At 44.3% G+C, this 26,130-nt stretch overlaps 1 protein-coding gene and 1 pseudogene across 1 annotated transcript in view; one reads left to right on the forward strand and one right to left on the reverse strand.

Annotated features, from left to right (window-relative positions):
* LOC126269996 (aminopeptidase N-like) overlaps positions 1-26,130 on the reverse strand; it is a 244,468-nt gene that overhangs the window by 131,502 nt on the left and 86,836 nt on the right. The window contains exons 4-5 of the mRNA XM_049974035.1: positions 11,206-11,361; positions 6,984-7,108 (exon numbers count right to left, since the gene is read on the reverse strand). Of these exons, the coding sequence (XP_049829992.1) occupies positions 6,984-7,108; positions 11,206-11,361 (281 nt within the window). The remainder of the gene's footprint in view (positions 1-6,983; positions 7,109-11,205; positions 11,362-26,130) is intronic.
* On the forward strand, positions 8,057-8,174 carry LOC126289741 (5S ribosomal RNA; annotated as a pseudogene).

A 26,130-nucleotide genomic window follows, 5' to 3' on the forward strand; every position in this document is an offset into this window, starting at 1 on the left:
TTTTGAGTCAGCTATAAGAACTGCCTTTATACCATATAGGTGGGGGACAGTGATGTTGGGCCACTTAATGTTGCGTGTGGTGGCAACCACTGTGGAGATAATTTTTTAGAACTGGCATAATAAGCAGTTTTTTTAAATAAAAATTTAACAAAATGTTCAAGCATTCGTGTTGCAGTACAAATAATTGATATACTAGTAATGTCACTGTAAGTAATTTTGAATTCCATTATGTAATGGCACGCAAGACTGACTTTAACGCCCTCTGCCGTTGCACAATGATAGTCTGCAGACTGTCATGTGTAACAAGGGGACTGTACTAACTTCCCCTCACTGATTTGATTCACAATAACAGGGTGTGTTGGGCACGACTCAGACTCCATTGTAGGTAAAAAGCAAGACTAAACTGTCACTTTATTTCAGGAAAATCGAGTCTGAAATTGTATGCGTGCTCGTATACTTTATATGGTCGCTCTTGCTCGAAGAATTCACAGCCGAGCGAAACGACGATGCCGCCGTCGACCTGAACGACGCCACGAATTCGCCACTGCCGAAAGGGACAATGTGAGCGCGGTGACATTCACCGGTGTGCCCGTGCTCGTCCCCCATAGCACCATGAGGGCGCTAAAATATTTAGTGGACTTGGCACAACCGAAACTACTCCCCAATTATTGCTCCATCTTCTGAAGACAAAGTGGACGATACACGGGTGTCCGCCTCCATGGCATGGCACGACCAGGAGATTGAGGATCAGGACCTGTTACGTGTAGTCCAGTAGTCATACTCTCCCGGGAGCGAGCTGTATGACGTTCCACCGCGACACCCACGCCCTTCCATTGACGCCAGAGTGGACTGGCCTCCAGCAGTCCGCCACCAGGCCTATTGGATAGCGCCGGCCACGGTGGCCAAGAGGTTCTAGGCGCTCCAGTCCGGAAGCGCGCTGCTGCTACGGTCCAGGTTGAAAATCTTGCCTAGGGTATGGATCTAGGTTCAAGTAGTTCTAAGTCTAGGGGACTGATGACCTCAGACGTTGAGTCCCTTAGTACTCAGAGCCTATTGGATAGCAACCACCACCAACAACAGCAGCCGGTCAATGATGAAAATCCGCCTTATGCAGGTAATGTTCTGGGCTTCCGATATTGATTTCGCACTCCTGCAGGAAGTTCACTTCGCCAGTCTCCTAGATATCAATGGGGATACAGAGCACGCCTCCGCAAGTTATCCCTTGGGCCGTGGAGTGGCCACCTACATCATCGAAGGGATTTCTGTCACTGATGTCACCTTCCTTCCATCAGCTCGAGGCATGGCATTCACTGCCATGTGCACACGCCTCATTAAAATCTATGCCCCTTCGGGCACTGACCAATGACATGAATAGGCCCAGTTTTATTCTGAGGATATCATCCCCCTGTTTTTAGGGCGATACGATCACTGCCTGCTAGGAGATGATTATAACATCCTTCTGCATCCAAAAGATCTGATCCCACACTACACTACATGCCAGGAACTATGCAGAATGGTGTAGGACCTCCTGCTCCAAAGATACCTGGTAAGCCGAGCATGGCGACCATTCTGGCCATACCTTTGTTACCAGTCATTCCGCAAACCGTCTAAATAATATATATGTCTCACAGGATCTTAGATCTGTGATAAGGGATGCCGAACATTGTCCACTGGCCTTTTCCAACCATTACACTTACACGCACATTGCACAGTCCTCCTCCACCCCAAACTGTAAGGCGCAGCTAAGCGCTGTAAAAAAACTCAATACTTCTTATTTGCATGACATAACTTATAGTCAACAAGTCAACGAGGTATGGGCAGCCTGCGAACGACGCCTTCCCAGCTACCACTCGACAGTGAAGTGATGGATGGACTGTGCCAAACCAGCCATCCGGAGGCCATCGATGAGATATGGGAAGGACTTGGCCAAATGGCACCGCAACGCCATTAGCTTCCACTGTGCGGTTGCCAGTTGCAACACAAAGAACTAAAAAGAGGATAAGTGCGCTGGCGCGCAGCGAATTGCAAGGAGTGGCAATACAGACGAGGCACCACGATCAAAAGGATTGGAATTTCCATTCATGCATAATATAGCGTCCGACGAACGACAGTGTTGTCTGCAGCTCATCGACATTCTGCGTCATGGCCCGCAGGTGACCAATCAGAATGACATCGTTGATGCATTTGTCGAACACTACCGACGTACTTACAACAGTGCCAGTTCATGAGTCCAAGTCAATGGACGTTCAGCAGGGCCGGTAGACATCCGTCGTTCAATTCGGCAAGGGTGCACCCTCTCTACCCTCCTGCAACCTATTGCCCTACAGCCACTCATTGAGGGCCTGACTACCGAGCTCCTCAGCCTCACCCTTCGCCATCTCACGTTTCGCTGTCGGGTATACACTGATGACCTCCTCCTTCTACTCCGTTCCGGCTCGAGATTCGAGCACTCCTCGAATTGATTACACGTTATGGGGCTGCCGTTGACAGTCCAAGAAACATCGCCAAATCTTCAATGTACGTTGGACAGGTTTCCAGGAAGGTGGAATGGCACTCCTGCCGTTTGTGATGACGTTGCAATACCTGGGCATTGCCTTTACCCCCACTGTCACACGCAAAGCAGGACGAATTTTCGTCACTTATTATACATCATCCATAACGACGTGCTCTAGAACCTCCTGCGTTGCCTGGACACACTTAAACGCGTTGAGTTTCTTAATCGTTATGTTGCATCGAAAGTGGTCCACATCTCGCACTTTCTCCCTTTACCGACGGCGATATGGCGAAACCCTCAGGCGGTCTGTTGGCTATTATCTTACGGTCGGGGGGGGGGGGGGGGGGGGGGGATTTGGTGGAAGAGACCAAACAGTGAGGACATCAGTCTCATTGGATCAGGAAAGGATCGGGAAGAAAGTCGGACGTGCCATTTCCGAGGAACCATCCCGGAATTTGCCAGAAGCGATTTAAGGAAATCATGGAAAACCTCAATCTGGATGGCCGGATGCTGGATTGAACCGTCGTTCTCCCGAATTCGAGTCCATTGTGCTGACCACTGCGCCACCTCGCTCGGTATCTTACAGTTGGTTTCAAGTTAAGAGACCATTATGAGACACTCACCCTGCCCCCAAGGGGTGGCGGCCTCAGACTCAGATGTCCGTATGCAAGTTTCAGCGTGGCATATGAGTACCATGAGAAGACAATGGACGAGACGGGCCACATCCCTAATACGCAACTTACTTGAGGTTCTCCTGCCTGCGTCCACCACACCACTGGTGTCCGTCGGCCACATTGTGCCTCATGTGTCGCACATTTCAGGCTTTCTCGTCGTCTATAGTTGTACACATACCAGTCTCCAAGATACACGTCCGAGTAGGATGAAGGATTTTTACAACCTACTATTACACAGTGTTCCCCGTAATATGATGGAGACCAAATATCCCTCCATCTGGTGACCCATAGGGTGGAGTACCATCCACCAGCCATTCCTCCCTACTGATATCTGGGCAATGTCGTATCACATAATCAACAGGAACTTTGCAACAAAACAGCGACTGCACAACATTGGTTTATCGGATTCCTCTATTTGCCTCCTTTGTCAGCAACTCGACACTGATCATCACCGTCTGACCTATGCCTGTTCGCACGACGTCTGGCGATTCGTGCAGCAAACCACTGCTTTCTATCTCAGAGTTCCACCTGACACGATCGAACTGCGAATGTTTCCATACCCGGAGGGCAAACATTTTCCCGCCTCCAATATCGTGCCATTACGTTGGTCAAGGGGTGGGCGGTGGGTCATCTATTCCGTGAGGGACCAAAATCCCGCCTCCATCTCTGGACCTGTTTACAAACAGTCCATGAACCACTCGAACACAAGCTACGTTACCGAACATTGTTTGTCAACTATCTTCGAGGGGTCTCCGTTAGACCTCCACTTAGCTGCGGAGTGCCCGAAGCTGAGGGCACCTACCCCCCCCCCCCCCCCCGCCCCCCTACCCCTCCGCGGTGTTTGACTTTAAGCCACCTACGATCAGTTCTACTCCCGACCTCGGCGGGTGGGACAGCGCGCCGTAAATGCACGATTTTTATTTATTTTCCCTTTCCCTAGTCTTCAGTTTTTTTTCTAAATAATAAAAAAGGTTTCCACTTCTGTTGATTCCCTTGTCTCCCTGTCTCCTGTGCCCAGTAGGCTCGGTGGCGGTGAAAGGGACACTGTGGTCAGTCCTCGGGTTTCGATCCCTGCCCGCTCTGTGCTCTGAGGCCGAGAACCCCCCTTCCCCCCCCCCCCCCCCCCCCCCCGCCCCGGCCTATTCCTTAAAAAAAGATAAGGCGGTTAAGGCGGCCTCTTGCGTAGAGAGAAAAAAAGCAAAGAACCGCGTAGTTTTATAAGCGCTAGATCTCTAGATCAAATCTCACTGTCGGTCCTTTTTTCTCCCATATGATTGTAATAATAGATGTGTTATGACTGTGTAAATTGTGTGATGACCGAGAACTGTTTATGAATGTAAATTCGACTTTTATTACATGTCTCAACAGTCAATATTTTCCATATTTCTAAGATCAGTATCACCCTCATTCGTGCAGTGCTCCACAGATTACACATCATAAGTCTCATAAATGTAGATACAATAATATAAATAAAATTGGTACTGATCTGATTGAAAGTTCTTGAGAATCGTCTTTTATATCCAGCCTTCTTACCAAAAATATTTCTCATTTGTTCAGGATAAAGATTACGAAAATAATAAATCTGTTGTGGGAATTACATGGGAACAAAGGAAACAGCAAGGACCGGCAGCGAGTCTCGATCCAGAGACCTCGCGCAGGAAAGTAAACGATTACTCCCTCGGCTGCGCACTCCTTGAATGCTGCGGCTCGAAGTCTATAATCACGCCTAGGACATTCAAACACGATTTTCTCGAAACGTTTCAGAGTCGCGACTTCCTGTTCACACACGTTCAAGTCCTAGTCGAGCTCTACACAGCCTGTCAATATGAATGAAGCCAGTGGAGGGAAGTTCGTACGGTCCATTCGTAAGCACATTCTTCGGGCGCCGTATGTCCCTGCGTTTTTGTAACGATTCTGTTGACGCACAAGGAAGCAAAAAAAGGACACTTTGTGCCGTTGAATGGATCTGACAAGCATCAGGAAGCCAGCTGTCATGAGTGTTTTGCTTACATGACACAATAAAAAAAGATGTTCTTGGAAACATTTTTTGTCGTGCAACACCATACACTTAGACTTTCTAGATCTGTGTGTGACAACCAACCTTAAATGCACTCCACGCATTCCACCTCATAAGGACTCCCCATACCTCCCTACCCCCTTGCTTCCCTTCAAATTACGATCTTATTGATACCTCCAACCACTCCGCCCTTCTTGTCTCCCAACTTTCGCTTCTTACTCCATCGATTCCTCCCATCTCCCCTCCATCTTTATGCCCACACCTTCCTACCGTCCTCAACGCCTAATATTTTTTCTCTTCAGCACCAGACGATATTTCCTAGGGCAGGTCCTCCAAGTTTTAGTGACAATGAAGTGCTTCTTTTTAAGATCAGTTTTTTACAAGTGGGTGCTACAAAGTAATGCCTCCAAACATTTTTTTGTGATAAAAAACCTTTTTTCTAATCAAACATCATTAACATTCTACATCTTTATTCTTCATGTCTACATATTTATTTCTCAACATAGTCACGCTGGCGACGAACACATGTCTTCAGCGAGAGACCAGTTTATTGATACCGTCACTGTAGAATGTTTGACTTTTTTGACGAAGCCACAACCCCACCTCTGCTTGCGGCGCTTCACCACTGTCAAAGTGAAGTACTTGCAGGTGTTCTTTAAATTTTGGAAACAGGTCAAAGTCGGATGGAGCGAAGGCAGGACTGTATGTAAAATAATCAACGACAGTGAACCGAAGGTGTCGGATTGTTCCAGATATCGCAGCTATCGCATGTGGTGTGGCGTTGTCATGTTGAAGAGTGGACGAACTCCTTGAATTCGTGCTTTCAGTTTTCTGGCAGATTACAGCAGGCTGTTTCTCACTCATCGACATGGTTAAGTTACATACCGTCATGTTACACGCTTCAATTCGGAATCCTCTAGTGGCAAAGGGTTGCAAGTTGCGCCACCGAAGTGGGAAAGTCGATCGATAAATATGCATGACATGTAATACGTAAACCGATATTCAGAACGGAATAAAAACTTCTGGGGCATTACTTTTCAGCACGCCCTCTTACATCGATTTTTAAATAGACTGCTATTGTTTTTCATTTCACGTTTGTATTATTTTCGTTTGAAATTAAAACCATGGAACACCAAGTTTCTTACATACAGGTATAAGCCTTCCATTAATATCACCTTTATATTAGCGTTTTTTTCGTCGTAGTTTTACTTGGCCCTTGACTGAAGAGCAGGTTGAATACGCCGCTTACAGCCTCCCCCCCACACCCGGCCTTACGGCGCGAGGGCTGTGAAACAACAATGAAAAGCGAAAATTGTATGTGAGGAACGAGTACGTGTTCCCACTAGCATGAAACATGTTTTAAATATGACTTACACATCGCCGACGCAATGTATGTAATGTAACAGCAATTGTCATACACAAATCGTGATAATGTTTGCTGCGTACCTTACCTTTTTGCTGTGTCTGACATTATTACTGCATACATTTGAAAACGGTCAAAGGCCGAAACTGACCAGTAATGCCAAATACATACATCGTACAATAAAGGCACCTTGCATAACAGAATTATCAGCCTATGGTGGTTTTTTACAGTTGTTTCATCATTCAGGGATTACGTCGAGGCTGTGAATCCACGCCCGAGGAAGGATTGATAGCATTTAGTCAAGGTTTTCGCGGCCTATCACGTTGTAACACTTTCGATTTTGTCAGTGTACCTCAATCAGCTTAGCTGCGCTGTACATCACCGTATGCTCCTGTCGAATAACAATGCAATGTTTCGCACTATAGTTATTAGTACCTTGTTCGTCGGAATCCTTCTTGGGCGTCACTATGCCGAGGTCACAGACTACCGCCGCCAGCGAGAACGTGGACATGGGCGGCGTCGTCTCGAAGTGGTCCACTTCCCACGCTGGATCGTCAGCCCTGCAGCAGTCGGACATGTTGTAAGCAGACTCTACTCAGAGTACTATCGACTATGAACCAAGAGTGTCTACCGCAAGTAATTAGATGGAGATGATACCTTGAGTGTACAATGCTGCCACCACATCCTCATTTGCCCTAAATGTGGAGAGAAAATGGTGAACACCGTATTTTAGTGAGTCGTGTAATTTTAGTGTACTATGTTTTCCCTTCATTAATAATGTGTTGTTTTCCTGAGTTTGATATGAAGAACCAGTATGACATTTAAGTAGGTAAATTTGAAAAAAAAACATGAAAACTATATCAAGGAGCACCGATATGTCACACTAATGGCCGTTAATTTGGCGTGCGGTTTCAGTGTTACCTCCTAATCTCGCAAACTAACTCTCTAAGATCACGCTACTCCACTCTTTTTTATTAACATAAACCGACAGTTTAACGAAACATGCTTACGGTGACTTACTAGTTCCTATATTATATCGTGGCACGTCTCTAGTTCAGTCTCTCCAAATTGTTGTTTGTTTACTTTACGGTGACCAATCTTAGAAATTTCCGTAACATACCGAAACATCAGAGCAGTTTCCCCTTTTTACCTTTTACTCTTTAACGTGTGTAACTGTAGACCCTATCGTAAGAACCAGTGAGGAGTTGCATGTTTAAGTTGTAATAGATCATTAGATCATCAGGCAACGAAAGAAAACCTATCGGTGATTTTTCTGTGATGGTACTGCGTTCTTCATGACGCGGGTGAGCCTTCTCTGTGAATCCTCTCGGAACCACCGATACAATATGCTTGGTACGGTCTGTTTCTGCCTATGTTTCATTTTTAACCCTACCCTTTTTCGTTCGCACATTACAACGCACAACAGACTGCCTTGCCAAGCCTAAAGTGGTCTCTATAATTATTTATGGCCAGTCAGACTGAATATGTGTGGACTGTATTAATGAAGAGGCAATGGCCTTGCCGCACTGGATACACCGGTTCCCGTGAGATCACCAAAGTTAAGCGGTGTTGGCCGTGGCCAGCACTTGGATGGGTGACCATACAGGCCGCCATGCGCTATTGCCATTTTTCGTGGTGCTCTCAGCCTCCTGATGCCAATTGAGGAGCTAATCGACCGAATAGTAGCGGCTTCGGTCAAGAATACCAGCATAACGACCGGAGGAGCGATGTCCTGACCCCACGCCCCTCCTATCCGCATCCTCCATGAGGATGACACGGCGGTCGGTGATCCCGGTAGGCCACTAGTGGCCTGAAGACGGAGTGCTCAATATTATTGAAGAGTGTTGCAATAGTAACTGGTGGTTGCGCTCGCTTCTTCTTCATGGTGGGATGCCGCACGCCCTACCTCGTCGGGCAATGAGCTTAACCTGTGTTGTTCTGGTTTCGTAGCCGTACTGGTGTCGTGGGCTATGCGACTGTCGTTTTGCAACTCGTGACGTGAACGAGTTGTTCCAAACCACAAATATTTTATCCGCAGGTATTCCCACTGTGGGGAGGTTCTGTCAACCGTTTTGTAATATGAATGCCCCTTCACATTTTATCCAGGCTTAGGACGGACTGTTCATATAGTACACAGGCTTGTTCAAATAACTTTGAATGCAGGAATGCAGCCTGGTGACGTCGTCTCGTAAATTATCTGAACACTGCATACGCCAGGGGAAACTCAAAACTAAATACATAGGCATGATTAAACGAGTTTTTTTTTTTTACTTCCTTACTTTTTACCTTTTTTCTTGCTACATCATTATTGGAGCAAATAATTAAAATTGTGTGATTTGATGAATTTTAATTTCTTACCAAATTTTCTGTCAGAAAGCCATAGAATTTAAATATTTTCTTAAATTCGCCGCGTCATTATATATTCTTACGCCGACTTTTAATCTTTTATCAAGATCTTTGTATATTTTTCTTCTTTTTAAGAGGCAGACCAATGAATCTTTTTTTAATTTCAAATGCTGTATAGCATTTACTGCTTTCTTCTTCAGCTTGTTTAAGCTTCTTAAGCCAGCCTTCGACAGTATTCGTGGTCCTGCGCCATTGGTTGAAAACATTTTCCATCCATTAGTAGTCTTGGAATTTCATGTCCTTTTCTCAACTGGCCATTTACTCCATTATTACCAATCACGCTTCACCAACACAGTTAGGCACAGATATGCCGCAGCACCACACTTGTGGCTAAAGAAGTAGACTTCTTCTCTATTCCTGTATTACTCTGTTATCGCAGCTCTTTTACTTTCTTCCATAGACGTTGAATGAACCAAAGATTTCAAAGTGTAGCACTGGAGTTTCCGATGACCATCAAGGCATCTTATTTTTCAATCCAGAAAAAAAGTATTTCATATGTATTTTGATTTTTGACTGGGAGCAAAGCAAATAAAATAGGAAATGTCTTCGTCTCTCCTTCTGTGCTTCCGATATCAACGTGTGTGTGTGTGTGTGTCACACAGCTGGTCACTATAAGAACAGCCTCATTTACACAAAGGATTGCCTCAGCTTCTTCACAACCGAGCACCAGGACTCTATTATCTCAAAATGTCGTCGCACGAATGAATCTCTGAACTAGTGCAGGGTTATGATCGTTCCAGTGGCTTTCCTTCTTCGTTTACACAATGCAAACTTCGAGTTCTCATTATATGACATTTTTCAACGAAATCTAATCCTTTATCTTCAAATACTGAAATTCATCTTTAAACATTTAGAAAACAGCTACCGTCAATGCTTCGTGGAAGTGTTTCCTGCAGTTACGCATTCGTTTCTTAATTTCCTCATCTGCTTCTTCAAGTTGCACCAATTTGCAATTCAGCCATTATTCTGCCATTTCCAATTCATAACCGGTCTCGGCTCTTACTCCGTCCTGAATGCACTCACAACCAGTTCATACACCATATTTTCTGTTCACCCGATAGCGATGACCGAACTAGAGAAGGTTTGGTTTCCCTTTCGCTGTTGTAATTATTTCCATCACTCACATTGCAAAGGCCGAGCGAGATGGCGCAGTGGTTAGCACACTGGACTCGCAGTCTGGAGGACGAAGATTCAAACCCGCGACCGGCCATCCTGGTTTACTTTTTCAGTATTTGTCCTAAACTGCTCCAGGGAAATTCTGGGATATTACTTTTGAAAGGACACGGCCGACTTCCTTCCCCATCCTTCCCTAAACCGATGGGACGGATAACCTCGCTGTTTCGTCTCCTCCCCCCAACCGACCATTTAGGTCTTCTAAATTATACGGAGACGAAGGCTATCGGCGCGGGTACTGCCGGACAACCCATCCGCTAGAATGAGATTTTCACTCTGCAGCGGAGTGTGCGCTGATATGAAACTTCCTGGCAGATTAAAACTGTGTGCCGGACCGAGACTCGAAGTCGAGACTGGGTTCGGTCCGGCACACAGTTTTAATCTGCCAGGAAGTTTCATATCAGCGCACACTCCGCTGCAAAGTGAAAATCTCATTCTGGAAACATCCGCAAGGCTGTGGCTGAGCCATGTCTCCGCAATATCCTTTATTTCAGGAGTGCTAGTTCTGGAAGGTTCACAGGAGAGCCTGTGTAAAGTTTGGAACGTAGGAGACGAGATACTGACAGAAGTAAAGCTGTGAAGACGGGTCTTGAGTCGTGCTTGGATAGCTCAGATGGTAGAGCACTTGCCCGCGAAAGGCAGAGGTCCTGCGTTCGAGTCTTGGTCCGACACACAGTTTTAATCCGCCAGGAAGTTTCAACCCACACGCTACTGGTGAACGATTGGCGTAAATCAGCAGAGGGGGAGGCACTGGTCGGAAAACCCACAGCACAAAACTGGTACGCCGCAGTTCTCATGGAACCTGTGGCACCTGCGAAAATGTTGGAAACACTACTGCCGGAAAGCCCACATAGCCACCGTATTAATGTTCCTTATCAAGTTGCGTAACGCAATAGAACTGGCTCTTTCTAGGTAGGTTCACTCACTTAACGTTGGTTATCCATTTCGACTGGCGCTACGTGACAAAGAACTCTTCCCACCTGAATACTCTCCGGGTCATACAGGATAGACGTAGTACTCCACTTTGCTTTGCTGGTCAGACAGACTGCTGCTATGGTCAGTTATTGTCGGTACTTACACGACAGCCGTGTGGCGCAGGGGCATGTTGGAAAGGGCGCGTAGGCCGCGGGGTCGCTCGATGCTGACGTCGAACGTGGCCTTGTACATGGGGCCGTCGAAGCACGGGAAGATGCTGCGCGCCATGTTGGGCCGCATCTGCGTCGCCGCGAAGTACCTGCGGGCACAGCACGGAGTCACTGCTGAGCTGCTCATTAGTTACCATCGTCCTCACCTACTGCTGCTACGAACTAGGCACAAATTTTAAACAAGAAGATAATCTAAAAGTAATATAGTAATTTAAATTAACACTAAATACTACCGACAACAACAGTGGGATCTCGAAGGCCATCCTTAATGTCGAACAGATCCAGATAGAAACTTTTATTCGTTCTCATCTTTGTCTCCTGCTTGGCGGAAATACACTTTTATCGGAGTGTAGCTCAGACTGCACGAAGGTGACAAAGTCATGGGATGAATTTAGAATTATACACTCCTGGAAATTAAAATAAGAACACCGTGAATTCATTGTCCCAGGAAGGGGAAACTTTATTGACACATTCCTGGGGTCAGATACATCACATGATCACACTGACAGAACCACAGGCACATAGACACAGGCAACAGAGCATGCACAATGTCGGCACTAGTACAGTGTATATCCACCTTTCGCAGCAATGCAGGCTGCTATTCTCCCATGGAGACGATCGTAGAGATGCTGGGTGTAGTCCTGTGGAACGGCTTGCCGTGCCGTTTCCACCTGGCGCCTCAGTTGGACCAGCGTTCGTGCTGGACGTGCAGACCGCGTGAGACGACGCTTCATCCAGTCCCAAACATGCTCAATGGGGGACAGATCCGGAGATCTTGCTGGCCGGGGTAGTTCTAGAGCACGTTGGGTGGCACGGGATACATGCGGACGTGCATTGTCCTGTTGGAACAGCAAGTTCCCTTGCCGGTCTAGCAATGGTAGAACGATGGGTTCGATGACGGTTTGGATGTACCGTGCACTATTCAGTGTCCCCTCGACGATCACAAGAGGTGTACGGCCAGTGTAGGAGATCGCTCCCCACACCATGATGCCGGGTGTTGGCCCTGTGTGCCTCGGTCGTATGCAGTCCTGATTGTGGCGCTCACCTGCACGGCGCCAAACACGCATACGACCGTTATTGGCACCAAGGCAGAAGCGACTCTCATCGCTGAAGACGACACGTCTCCATTCGTCCCTCCATTCACGCCTGTCGCGACACCACTGGAGGCGGGCTGCACGATGTTGGGGCGTGAGCGGAAGACGGCCTAACGGTGTGCGGGACCGTAGCCCAGCTTCATGGAGACGGTTGCGAATGGTCCTCGCCGATACCCCAGGAGCAACAGTGTCCCTAATTTGCTGGGAAGTGGTGGTGCGGTCCCCTACGGCACTGCGTAGGATCCTACGGTCTTGGCGTGCATCCGTGCGTCGCTGCGGTCCGGTCCCAGGTCGACGGGCACGTGCACCTTCCGCCGACCACTGGCGACAACATCGATGTACTGTGGAGAACTCACGCCCCACGTGTTGAGCAATTCGGCGGTACGTCCACCCGGTCTCCCGCATGCCCACTATACGCCCTCGCTCAAAGTCCGTCAACTGCACATACGATTAACGTCCACGCTGTCGCGGCATGCTACCAGTGTTAAAGACTGCAATGGAGCTCCGTATGCCACGGCAAACTGGCTGACACTGACGGCGGCGGTGCACAAATGCTGCGCAGCTAGCGCCATTCGACGGCCACCACCACGGTTCCTGGTGTCTCCGCTGTTCCGTGCGTGTGATCATTGCTTGTACAGCGCTCTCGCAGTGTCCGGAGCAAGTATGGTGGGTCTGACACACCGGTGTCAATGTGTTCTTTTTTCCATTTCCAGGAGTGTATATGAATACCTTCAGCTGCTGACGGGTGTTGATATATATCAACAGGAACAGGTGAAAATGTATGTCCCGACCGGAACTCGAATCCGGGATCTCCTACTTACATGTCAGACGGTCTATCCATCTGAGCCACCGAGGGCACAGAGGCTAGTGCGACTGCAGGGACTGTAGCGCACGCCTCCCACGAGACCCATAGTCTCACCTTATATGTCCACACACTGCATTCGTAGTGTCCCTACTCAAAACACTCATAACTCGTGGAAGACATTCTTACCAAGTCCCGTAAGAGTTCGGATAATATGTGTGCATCCGCACAGAAGAGGTAGGTCATGGCCGGTACTGCCAGAACTATACATAGTGGTCCATTGATCGTGACCGGGCCAAATATCTCACGAAATAAGCGTCAAACGAAAAAACTACAAAGAACGAAACTTGTCTAGCTTGAAGCGGGAAACCAGAAGGCCCTGTGGTTGGCCCGCTAGATGGCGCTGCCATAGGTCAAACGGATATCAACAGCGTTTTTTTTTTCTTTTTTTTAAAATAGGAACCCCCCTCTTTATTACATATTCGTGTAGTGCGTAAATAAATATGAATGTTTTAGTTGGGCCACTTTTTTTCGCTTTGTGATAGATGGCGCTGTAATAGTCACAAACGCATAACTACGTGGTATCACACAACATTCCCCCAGTGCGGACGGTATTTGCTTTGTGATACATTACCCGTTTTAAAATGGACCGTTTACCAATTTCGGAAAGGGTCGATATCGTGTTGATTTATGGCTATTGTGATCAAAATATATGTGATCTGACACCATATCCTTATCAGTATATATATATATATATATATATATATATATATATATATATATATATATATATATATATATATATATATATATATATATATCCCATGACTTATATATATCATGGGAGATGACGGTTGTATCAAGTAAAAGAGCTATTAAAGGATAGTTCATTGGTGGAGCTGTCATTTGCCCTCAGATGATTAATGCGGCCGCACGACGGGTTTTAACGGACTTTGAACGCCGAATGGTATTTCGAGCTAGACGCATCGTGCATTCCATTTAGAAATAGTCAGGAAAACGAATATTCCGAGATCCACAGTATCAAGCGCGTCCCGAGAATATCAAATTTCAGGCATAATCTCTCTCCACAGACAACATAGTGGCCGACGGCCTTCCCTTAACGGTGGAGAGCAGCAGCGTTTGCGTAGAGTTGTCAGTGCTCACAGACAAGCAACACTGCGTGAAATAACAGCAGGAACCAATGTGGGACGTACGACGAATGTATACGTTAGGACAGGGCGGCGAAATTTGACGTTAACGGGATGTAGCAGCAGACGACTGACTGGAGTTTCTTTGCCAACAGCACGACATCGCCTGCAGCGCCTATCCAGGGCTCGTGATCCTATCGGTTGCAACGTACATGACCTGAAAACCGTGACCTCGCCAGATGAGTCCAGATATCAGTTGGTAAGAGCGGATGGTAGGGTTCGAGTGTACCGCAGTCCCCACGAAGCCATAGACCCAAGTTCTCAACAAGACACTGTGCAAGCTGGTGATGGGTCCATAAGGGCATGGGTTGTGTTAAGGTGGAATGGACTGGGTCCTCTGGTCCAACAAAAGCGGTCATTGACTGGAATTGGTTATTTTCGTCTACTTGGAGACCATTTGCAGCCGTTCATGGACTTCATGTGCCCAAACAACGATGGAATTTTTATGGATAACAATGCGCCATATCACTGGGCCACAATATTCGTCACGACTAGTCTGGTGAACAGTCTGGACAATTCGAACAAATGGTTTGGTCAATCAGATCCATCCGCTCTTACCAGATCAGATCAGCCGACATGAGTCCCATCGAACATTTGTGAGACATAATCAAAAGGTCAGTTCGTGCACAAGGTTCTACACTGGCAACACTTTCGCAATTATGGACGACTGTAGAGGCAGCATGGGTCAATGTTTCAGCAGGGGGCTTCCAAATTCGAGTTGCTGCACTATGCCAGGCAAAAGGAGGTCCGAAACGATATTAGGAGGTACCCCATGACTTGTCATCTCAGTGTAGAAAGAAGGTTGTAAGACGTTACTATGAGCGGTGTACATAGGGTGCCGGGACGCCTGGCCCTGTCGGTGGAGAAAGCCAGAACAAGGCCAATAGCCACCCCCACTGCAGGCGCAATGGTCGTGATGTTCCGAAAGGAAGAAAGAGTGGGGCAGACTACTGCCGCACCCACGGTGTTAGTTCAAAGAACTAAAAAGTTATACATTGGTTTGTACGAGAGAGATAATAAACTTCAAGCCATTGATCATTCGAAATTATGACATATATCAAGTAGTACATGTTGATTTCACCAGTTCATTGTAGCATTCCACTTTGCTCTATGGTCGGCATTTCATGAGTAACACAGCTTTTTATAAACTGTGATTTAACAGCCATTTCAAGTTAAACTATTGACAAACCAGTGCAGCTACATTCTTCATCGATAAGTAAAATTTTAGCTCTTAGATACTCTAAACGCCTAATGATTTGGTTACGTGAAACTCAAATGAAACCAGAGTAACGACGACTTCAATTAATACGATTCAATCGAACGAACCAGAGCTCGAAGTAATTTACAGAAACTCCTAGCATTACATCAGCATGAGTTCCGTAAGTGCTTTAGAAACTCATTCTCAGATCAGATATGACGCGGGATTTCTTGGTACGCGTACAGGGATGAAAAGGCAACGCGGTCAAGCTGACATTGTTCAGGTCTCTGTGGTTGGAGACAGTGCAGAATGACCCAGATGTGAGGCTGAGGAGGCAGATATGTTGATGACAGTGTAAATGGAACTCTGGGTTGGCTTAATGGTATGTTTTTTATTGCTTCTTCACGTGTTAGCAATGATCATACAGATTAGCATCGACACTGGTTTATTGAAGCACGGATGAGGTTTATTAGGTTCTCCTATCAATTGCTAGAACAAATGGTCACTCTAGCCTGCAACAGCCGGCCGGGTGGCCGAGCGGTTCTAGGCGCTACAGTCTGGAAACGCGCGACCGCTGCGGTCGCAGGTTCGAATCCTGCCTCGGGCATGGATGTGTGTGATGTCCTTAGGTTAGTTAGTTTTAAGTAGTTCTAAGTTGTAGGGGACTGATGACCTCAGAAGTAAAGTCTCATAGTGCTCAGAGCAATTTGAGCCATTTTAGCCTGTAACATTACTAATATTTGGTTATAAACAGTAATGTACGGTAATACAGACCACGAACCATGGAAGTGCTAGATTTTATTGTTCACTTCGAGCCCTTAACGTTAAAGTATTCGTCACAATACACGTGACAAAGCCACATGTAGACAAATGCATGATGGAAACCAATAACTCTAGCCCAGAGGAACATACAGCTAAGTTTTGCAAGTCCTTCCCAGTTCACGAAGTTCATTGAGTCTGACTGCTCACTTACATAGATCCAGGCGTACGCTAGTCTATCCGAGGCAGCTGGATCTCTTATGTTCGCTGGAAGTCTCGAACTCTGCCTTGCTTGGCGTTTGATGACCTCTGTATACTGCTTTGAGGGACTATTTGCTTATGATGATAGATGACTGCGTCGATTTTTAACTCCAATTCGCAATCAGTGAGCGTGAAATCAGCAGTTTCTCAATGCGTATTACAGGTGCCTCTTAATGGACTGGAAGCGGCTTGCACTGTGCGCCTTCACCTAAGTTACGAGACTTGCAGCTAATATAAAAACCTGGACGATTTTCCTTTTTATTCTGGCGATCTTTCATGATTCGGTCAGTATACGCTCTTTAATTTTTCCTTAAGTACAGTTAATCTTAATTCGAAATGACATTTATGTGCCAAATTATGTATGTACATCTATATCTACATGATTTCTCTGCAGTTCACACTTAAGTGCCTGGCAGTGGGTTCATCGAACCATGATGTTGGTAGAGTGAAACAGGGAATTATAAAAATCGCCCTTAATTCAAATTTTGGTTTATGTTACCTATGAACTGATTGTATCACACGAAAGCATATCAATGTTTGCCCCTTTTGGATATGGTACAATCATTTGTATGCATATATCTCTTTATGTTTCATTCATTGTAGAGTAGTGTATGTGGGCACCACTTAATATTTTTATTGGTAACTCCTGTAATATTCATGTTAGAATGATTTGGAAGTTGATAGTGTCGTAAGGCTGAGAAGACGCTTATTTGAACAATTCCGTAACATGTCGTGGATATGACTAACGTGGTCTGGTTTCCAAGTTTTTAAAAGAGGCAGCACTGGAGCGTTCCAAGGTCTTTTGATTGGTCAGCAGCCGATGAGAGGGAGCAAACTTTGGCAGTCTGGACAGCGTCTGGACGGGAGTGGGACTTGCTTTCTCTAAGTGACAGTATAGCCGCAGTGTTTCAGCACGGCAGTTAGTCCCTGTCACTCTGCTTTCGAGTTCTGTGTATTTCTTGCGACTGAAGTACATTAACTTAACGCTAGTGACTGTATATCATAATGAACTTTCATAAACAGAGGAAATTTCACTAAACTGTTTATCTGGGTTTGGACTTAGAGATTATAACTGGGTTAGAAGTATTAACTGGGGAACTGTCAAACAGTTCGCTATCTTACATAACTTGACTCCACTCGTTACAATTTTCATCATTCAGCTTGAGACAAAACTGACATGCTTTTAATAATCTTTTGTACGCCATCATCGTATCTGAGCGAGTTTTTCTAACAAAACGGTATCCCAATTTTAATCGATTTCGGCACTGTCTTCACTACATTGTTCAATCATTTGTTTGATTTCTTTCGTCAGTTTTATTTGAAATTTTTAATCAATTATTTAGTTACTTGTATTAATACCTCTGTTTATGTGTGATCGGTGCTTGCTATTAAATCTTTCTATTAAACAGCCGGTCCCGTTATTAGGGTAAAAAGCGTAGTGGCGTTCGCCCCACCTCTCAGACACAAATCAAAACACGTCTACAACGAGAACATCCACTCGCAATGTTTAGCATTTTCGTCTAGTGAAAGGCAGCCTTGACTCAAACCCCTGTAGCTGTATAGCGCTGTAGTCTTATATAAAGGTGAGTCCGTTGGTCGTGTATAGTTAGTGTAAACTCCCTGGTGAGATGCATTCTAAGATTAAGCAGAAGACATATCATTTCTTGTCGAACGAGTCAAAGCCCTGCCGAAATGCACTTCGGTTGAAACTACCTCATCAAGCTCAACGTAATAGAATGTAATAAGAAAGACAAAAATATCACTAAAATAGTACAAATATACACATCTTTTTCGGGCGTTCACACATACAAGTCTAAAAAATATACTTGATTGTTGAAATAATTTTAATTATGTCTACGGTTTATTAGAGTGCGATACTTGTATACAGAGAGGTATTTACAACTTACAGGTATTTACAACATACCCATTTTTGGTACAGATACATATTTGCTTATACTCACGAAAGTAACAATTTTAAAATTGCATTATAATTTCTTATTTAAACAAGGCGGCACTGCAGACGTCATAAACGTGGTGAAGAGTCGCCTCATTTATGGGCATAAACACCCATCTAAGATTCACAACTGATTATAAATACCTTTTAAACTAACAAAAAAGTAGATTAAAATTTCCATTCTTACAAGCGTCGACTTACGTATGTTGTACTTGCAAAATCTCACTAAAATCAATAGGAACCACCTATATCGAAACTAAGTGTATATGACTGCAGAAGTCAGACATAGCGACATGATTCGTCTAAAGGTTACGGTCCATTAAGAAGGAATGAAGTAGGAAATTAACGGCACTGTTAGCATGTTAAGTGCGTGACGTATGTGTATAAATGCTCATAAAATCCGTAACTATAATTTGAATTTGAAATTTTACAAGATCTTTTCAGAAGTATTTTAATAATCAGGTATGAGTTTTAGACTCTTCTCTGTGAACTACCCAAAAAGAGACTGATATCTGTCATATTTTAGTGATATTATTGTTTTCTGTACTACCTTATGATTCATGACGTGATTCCAACCAAAGCGCATCTCTATGTGACATGTAATAGCTGTGCAATTTTGATTTCTAAAGGTGGCTGTTCCCCTGCAGACAGATGCTTGCGCTCGCTAAACCTCTGGCTGTTCGTGCTACCCTTGTTTATACACTCCATATTCTCTCTTAGTTCTATTTAGTACGCGCCTCACATATTTGAGCTATCTTCTAGGATGGTAGTGTTTTTTAATTACGCTCCTTTGCGGTATCTTACCAATGAACCGCAGACTACCAACTGCTTTATCTACGATGGAGCCTACATAATCACTCCATTTCATGTCCTCACGAGTCGGTACACTCAGGTATTTGTTTGAACTGACTGATACCAGTTTCGTTTACTGGTATTTTAGTCATAGGATTCTACTTTTCTGTGTTTTGTTAAGCGCACAATTTTACATCTCCTGACGTAAATGTCAGACTTTGCACACATTTACTAATGTTGCCAAGACTTGACTGAAAATTTGTATGCCTCGTTCTAGTTAATATTTCTGTGATCGGAGTGTCGTTGCAAGTTGAATAAGTTTACTGGTTACATGCAGCGCTCATCAGGTTATAACACGGTGAAAAAAGTGGGAGAGCTGCATAGCTGCATCTAATACCGTTGCATACTGACAGCTATCATTTCGTAATCAAGGCCTAGAGTGAACGTGAAGCCAAAGGCACGGAAATCTCTCGTGACTAGGATTTACGAATTTTAGTGACTGGTTACCGAGTTGTTGTTTCGACATTCCAGAGTAATGTCACTGATAAATATTTCACAAATGTGATTTCGTTTGATAATATGCAAAAGGGGAGGTGAGATATTCTGCCACACACAATTTTTTTAAGAACGTGCAATGACACAGCGAGTGTTTTTCGCGGAACGTTAACTCTACCTGATATAAAAGTGCAGATTTTGGACATTTTGTCTCTGAAACATGATTAGATGTAATTAAGCTCAGTTGCAATTATCATCTCTGTTTATGAAATGTGAAAAAGTGTAAAGATCACTAATATGTTACAACAACGTAGGTCACCTAAAATTAAATTCACTTCAGCTGGCCGCTGCTGCCGAGTGGTTCTAGGCGCTTCAGTCTGGAACCGCGGGACAGCTACGGTCGCAGGTTCGAATCCTACCCCGGGCTTGGATGTGTGTGATGTCCTTAGGTTAGTTAGGTTTAAATAATCCTAAGTTCTAGGGGGCTGATGACATCAGATGTTAAGTCCTATATTGTTCAGAGCCATTTGAAATTCACTTCCTGTAAATAAATATATGCCCTATGAACGATGGTCCGAGATCATGTGTTTGGGTACCTCAGCTATATAGATATTCGTACCATAGATTAAACATAACGGAGAGGTATATGTGGAAGAGTCCTGATTAACCCGTGGTTCCTGAAGAGATGTAGCAGCCTTTTCAGTAGTAATAGAGAATACAGTCTGGATAATTGGCACATCTGAGCTTGTAACGTCAATGAAAATGATCTTTCCGTACTTGCCTGCGAATCGCCGAAAGCTAGGTGAAACTATAGCCGTTATTTACCCGACGGAATGTAGCTCTACTGTATGGTTAAAAAATAATGGCATCGTCTTGGATAAAATATTTCTCATCTGCGGGCGGGGAATACTCAGGAATACATCTTCATCAGTAAAAAGAAAACTGGCATTCTGTGGTTTGGAGCGTGGAATATTAGGTCCCATAATAGAGTAGGTAGAACAGTGAATTTAAAAATGGAACTAAATAGGTCGCAGTTAGATATAATGGGAATTAGTGAAGTGCACTGACAGGAAAAACAGGACTTCTGGTCATGTGAGTAGAGGGTTATGAATGCAAAATGAAACAGAGATCTAATAAAAATAATAATGCGGACAAGCCAGTATAAAAAGCATAGTGAACACATTATAACCAAGATAGACACGATGCCAACACAAACCACCGTGGTACAAGTTTATATGCCAGCTTACTCTGCTGATAACAAAGTATTTACAGAATAAAATAAATTATTCAAATATTTAAAAGCAAAATAAAAGTTAATGGTGGTGTATGAGGGGGGAGGGAGGGGGGGAGGACGGAGGGTTGGAATTGGAATTCTATATCTGCAAAAGGAAGAGAGCTAGCAGGAGAATATCTACTGGGGGAAAGGAGTGAAAGAGGAAGCCGCCTAATAAACTTTTTCACAGAGCATCATCGCTAACATTTGGTTTACAATTCACGTAAGAATATTTCATACGGTGAAAAGCAAAAAAAAAAAAAAAAACTGGTACACTTGCCTAATGTGTAGGCCCACGCCAGAATGTAGAATTGTCGCAGCACGGCGTATCATGGACTCAACTAATGTCTGAAATAGTGCTGGAGGGAACTTACACAACTGCAGTGCTGTCCATAAATCCGTAAGAGTACGAGGGGTGGAGATCTCTTCTGAAAAGCACGTTGCAAGGCATCCCAGATATGTCCATTATGTTCATGTCTGGCGAGTCTGGTGGCCAGTGGAAGTGTTTAAACTCAGATTAGTGTTCCTGGAGCCACTCTGTGGCTAGTCTGGACGTGTGGGCTGTCGCATTGTCCTGCTGGAACTGCCCAAGTCCGTCGCAATGCACAATGGAGATGAATGGATGTAGGTGATCAGATAGGATGGTTACGTACGTGTCACCTGTCAGATCCTATCTAAACGTATCAGGGGTTCCACATCATTCCAACTGCACACGCCCCACACCATTATAGGGCCTCCGCCAGCTTGAACAGTCCCCTGATGATATGCAAGGTCCATGGATTCATCTGTTTTCTCCATACCCGTACACGTACATCCGCTCGATACAATTTGAAACGAGACTCGTCCGACGAGGCAACACATTTCCAGTCATCAACAGCCCAATGTCGGTGTTGACTGGCCCAGGCGAGGAGTAATGCTTGGTGTCGTGGGCTCCGAAAGCCCATATCGATGATGTTTTGTTGAATGGTTCGCACGCTGACACTTGTTGATGGCCCAGCATTGAAATCTGCAGCAATTTGCGGAAAGGTTGCACTTCTGTCACGTTGAACGATTCTCTTCAGTCGTCGTTGGTTCCGTTCTTGCAGGATATTTTTCCGGCTGCAGCGATGTCGGAGATTTGATGTTTTGCCGGATTCCTGATATTCACGCTACAATCGTGAAATGGTCGTATGGGAAACCACCCACTTCATCGCTACCTCGGAAATGTTGTGTCCCATCGCTCGAGCGCCGATTAAAACACCACGTTCAAACTCACTTAAATCGTGATGACATGCAGTAACCGATCTAACAACTGTTCCATACACTTGTTGTCTTATATAGCCCTTGAGAACTGCAGCGCCGTATTCAGTCTGTTTGCATACCTGTGTATTTGAATACGCATGCCTATACCAGTTTCTTTGGCGCTTCAGTGTACGTACAAGAGACCTAGAAACAATGGGATGTTACAGACTCATTACATAATAGTAAGATAAAGATTTGGAAACTGTGAAAAGGAAGGAAATTAAGGAGATGGGATCTGGAGAGAGTGAATGAATCTGAGGTCCTTGCGAGTTTCAGATCTAGCGTTCGACAACGATTGATTGAAACAGAGGAAAGGAATAAAATACAAGACGGTGGGGGGCTTTTGAAGATGATACAGTTAAGACAACAGAAGACTAAATAGGTAAAAAGGTGAGTTCTAGTCGAAATCCTTGTAACTGGCGACAAGAGAACATATAAAAATGCACCAAATAGATTGGTGAGATGGAATATATACGTCTAAAAAATAACACTGACAGATAGGTGCAAAATGATCCAGTAGGAACGTTTAGATGGCAATTGCTATAGAAGGGGATAGATAGATGTTACCTATAGGAAAATAAAAGAGACCTATGGAGAAAACAGAAGCAGCTTCATGAATGTCAAGCGCTCAAATGGCAAGCCAATGTTAAGCAAACAATGTAGAGCTGAAAGGTGGAAGGAATATGCAGAAGGGCTGTAAAAGGGAAATGTACCTGATGACAATATTACAGAAAGGAAAGAGGAAGCAAATGAAGATGAGATGGAACATATGATACTGTGAGAAGAATTTGACCGAACACTGAAAGACAAAAGTCGAAACAAGTTCCTTGTAGTAGACGAAATTCCCTGTGATTCATTGAGACCCTTAAGAGAACCAGACATGACAAAAGAGTTCCGCCTGGTGTACAAGGTGTATGAAATAGGTTAAATATTCTTAGACTTCAAAAGTAATGTAATAATTCCAGTAGCAAAGAACGCAGTCGCTGACAGGTGAGTATATTTCCGAAACATCAGTTTAATCAGTTATGGTTGCAGAATATCGACACGAATTTTTTACAGAAGAATGGAAGAAACTGGTAGAAGACCAGTTTGAGATCAAGAGGGAGACAGTTCATTGTTGACGCACACCAGAAAATGTGCCTGCAGTTCACCAGAAAATGCTTCAGAGTCCTATCAAATCAACCCGACGCCTGTCCCAAGAGACTGGCATATCACGTCGATCATGCGGACGAATACTCCACCTGAACCCGAGCATCCGTACAGAGTGTCTGTTGTTAATGCATTAAACCCAGTAGATTCTCCTCAGTACCTACAGTTTTGTGAGTGGCTCTTCACTGAGATAACAATGAATGGCTTGGACATGAGTCTACTCTTATTGTCTGTTGAAGCCTGTTTTCACATGAGTGGTTGCGTCAACTTACAAAATCACAAGTCCTGGGCAGCAGAGAGTCGGCATAGCTTTGACGAAAATTCATTGCATGATCAGGCTAGAACCTGGTGTGCAGTGTCTGCAAGGTGCAATATTCTTCGAGCAGATGCTGACTTCGCTGCGTTATATTGGCAACATTTTGAAACCATTTGTGGCAGTAGTAATGGAGGAGGAAAAGACTTACAGTTACTTCCATCAGGATGGAGCAACTGTACACATTGCCCGCCGAGTCTTGGAGCATACTCACAAAGCCTTCACGCCTAACTGGCCACTCAGGTCACCTGATCTGTCAGCCCTCAAGTCTAAGGTGTACCATAATAACCCATATAGCCTTCAAAAACTACGGCAGAACATTTCGCATGAGATTATAACAATGCCAGCATTCCGACTTCCATCCGCCTTCAGCAATTGGCTGACCAGGACCAAAAAGTACCAAGAGATGAGTGACGGTCACTTTCAACATCTGCTACAGTCAGTTTAGTACTGTATTTCCCTTCGTCTACTGTGTTTCTTTGTACCCTGGAAATCTGTTCTCCAGGACACTTTTATTTCCACTACCCTGTAAGACGAGGCAGCGGGGTGAGACAGTGTTGTAGCCTACCCCCGATGTTATTCAGTACGTGTGTCGATCAACCGGTAAAGGAAGCCAAGGAGAAACTTGGGAAAGAAATTAATGTTCAGGGAGACGTCTTAAAAACATTGAGTTTTATCGATGATACTGCATTTCTGCCAGAGAGGACAATGGATTTGGTAGAGCAGTTGAATGGAATGGACACTGTCTTGAAATGAAGTTACGTGATGATCTTCAACAATATTAAAACAAAGGTAGTGGAATGTAGGAATGTAGCCGAATGAAATCGGTTGATAGTGAGGGAATTACACCAAGAAATGAGACACTGAAAGAAGTAGATCAATTTTGCTAGTTGGACAGAAAAATTACAGTAAAATAACTGATGATGGTCGAAGTAGAGAGAATGTAAAATGCTGACTGGTTTGGTAACATCCAATATAAATTTAATTATTAGGATGTATTTCTGAAGATATTTGTCTGGAGTGTAATCATGTCAGCTGGTGATACATGAACCATAAGCAATAAAGAGAAGAAGAGAAGAGAAGCTAACTAAACAAACACTGTTTTAGCATTGTGCACAATTTATTATTAATGTTATTGCACAACCTAGGTTTCGGGTTATAAGCCCGTTTTTAAGTACATTATTGATTTCCAGGAGAATCAACACCATCTTGAAGAAGACAGTTTAGATTTAGTTAACAAGTCAACAGATGTTAAGGTTCCAATAAATGCAAAATTAGTCTCTTTTGATGTCCATAGCTTGTTCACATGTATTCCAGTGTAAGGCAGTGTGGATATTGTCTCGCATTCATTGTAGTCACACAACATAAATCTAGAAAACAGATGGCACATTACATAAAGGTCAACATGGAGTTAGGGGAAGGGGGGGAGGGGGTGCAACATAAATTTCCTGGACATTATTGGACATTAGCCTAAAGATAGAAGACAGTAACCATAAATTTAAAATTTACGAGCTTCCTTCCAACATCCTACAACCTACAAACTTGCACATGAGCCATTTTCTCCTTTCTATCCCTATATCCCATGAAGACTTTGACCGTGAACGTAACACAATAAAAACAATAGCCATAAATAATGAATTTGACCCAAACACCATTGATAAAATTTTAGGTAAAAAGTTGAAGAAGCAAGCCTGGTCCCTACTGTCCCCAATGAAAACCACAGACAAACAGGAAAAGAAGTGGTGCAGATTACCTTTTATAGGGAAAACATCAAATAGCATAAGTAACATATTGAAGGCAAAGGGTTTCTCTGCGTTTTTCTATGTTACTCAGGCAACAGGTGGTTTCCTGTTCAATGTAAAAGACAAATAAGCAGCTATCGCAAAAAGTGGGGTTTATAAAATCACATGCCGGGAATGTCAGTCTTGCTACAGTGGGCAGACGGGGAGATCAATCTGTACCAGGTTTAAGGAACACCACAGAATCTGGTGACTGAGGAAGCCTGATTCAGCCTTTGCAGAACATTGCCTGAACAATAATCACAAATACACAATAGAGGTACAAGTCCTACACACTGAGGAAAAGGGGCCCAAACTCGACCAATTACAAATTTTTGGAAATTAAAAAAACAGATGTATATGTTCCCACACCTATTATTAAACGAGCAAACCCAATTCCATTATTCACCTCTTTTAAATGAGATCACAACCCCAGGATAGAAGCAAAACTTTGGACCCCAGTCCATCGTAGTAAAAAATATCTTAGCTGATGCATAACTT

Source organism: Schistocerca gregaria, chromosome 1 (assembly GCF_023897955.1).
Source record: "Schistocerca gregaria isolate iqSchGreg1 chromosome 1, iqSchGreg1.2, whole genome shotgun sequence".
NCBI classification, from domain to species: domain Eukaryota; kingdom Metazoa; phylum Arthropoda; class Insecta; order Orthoptera; family Acrididae; genus Schistocerca; species Schistocerca gregaria.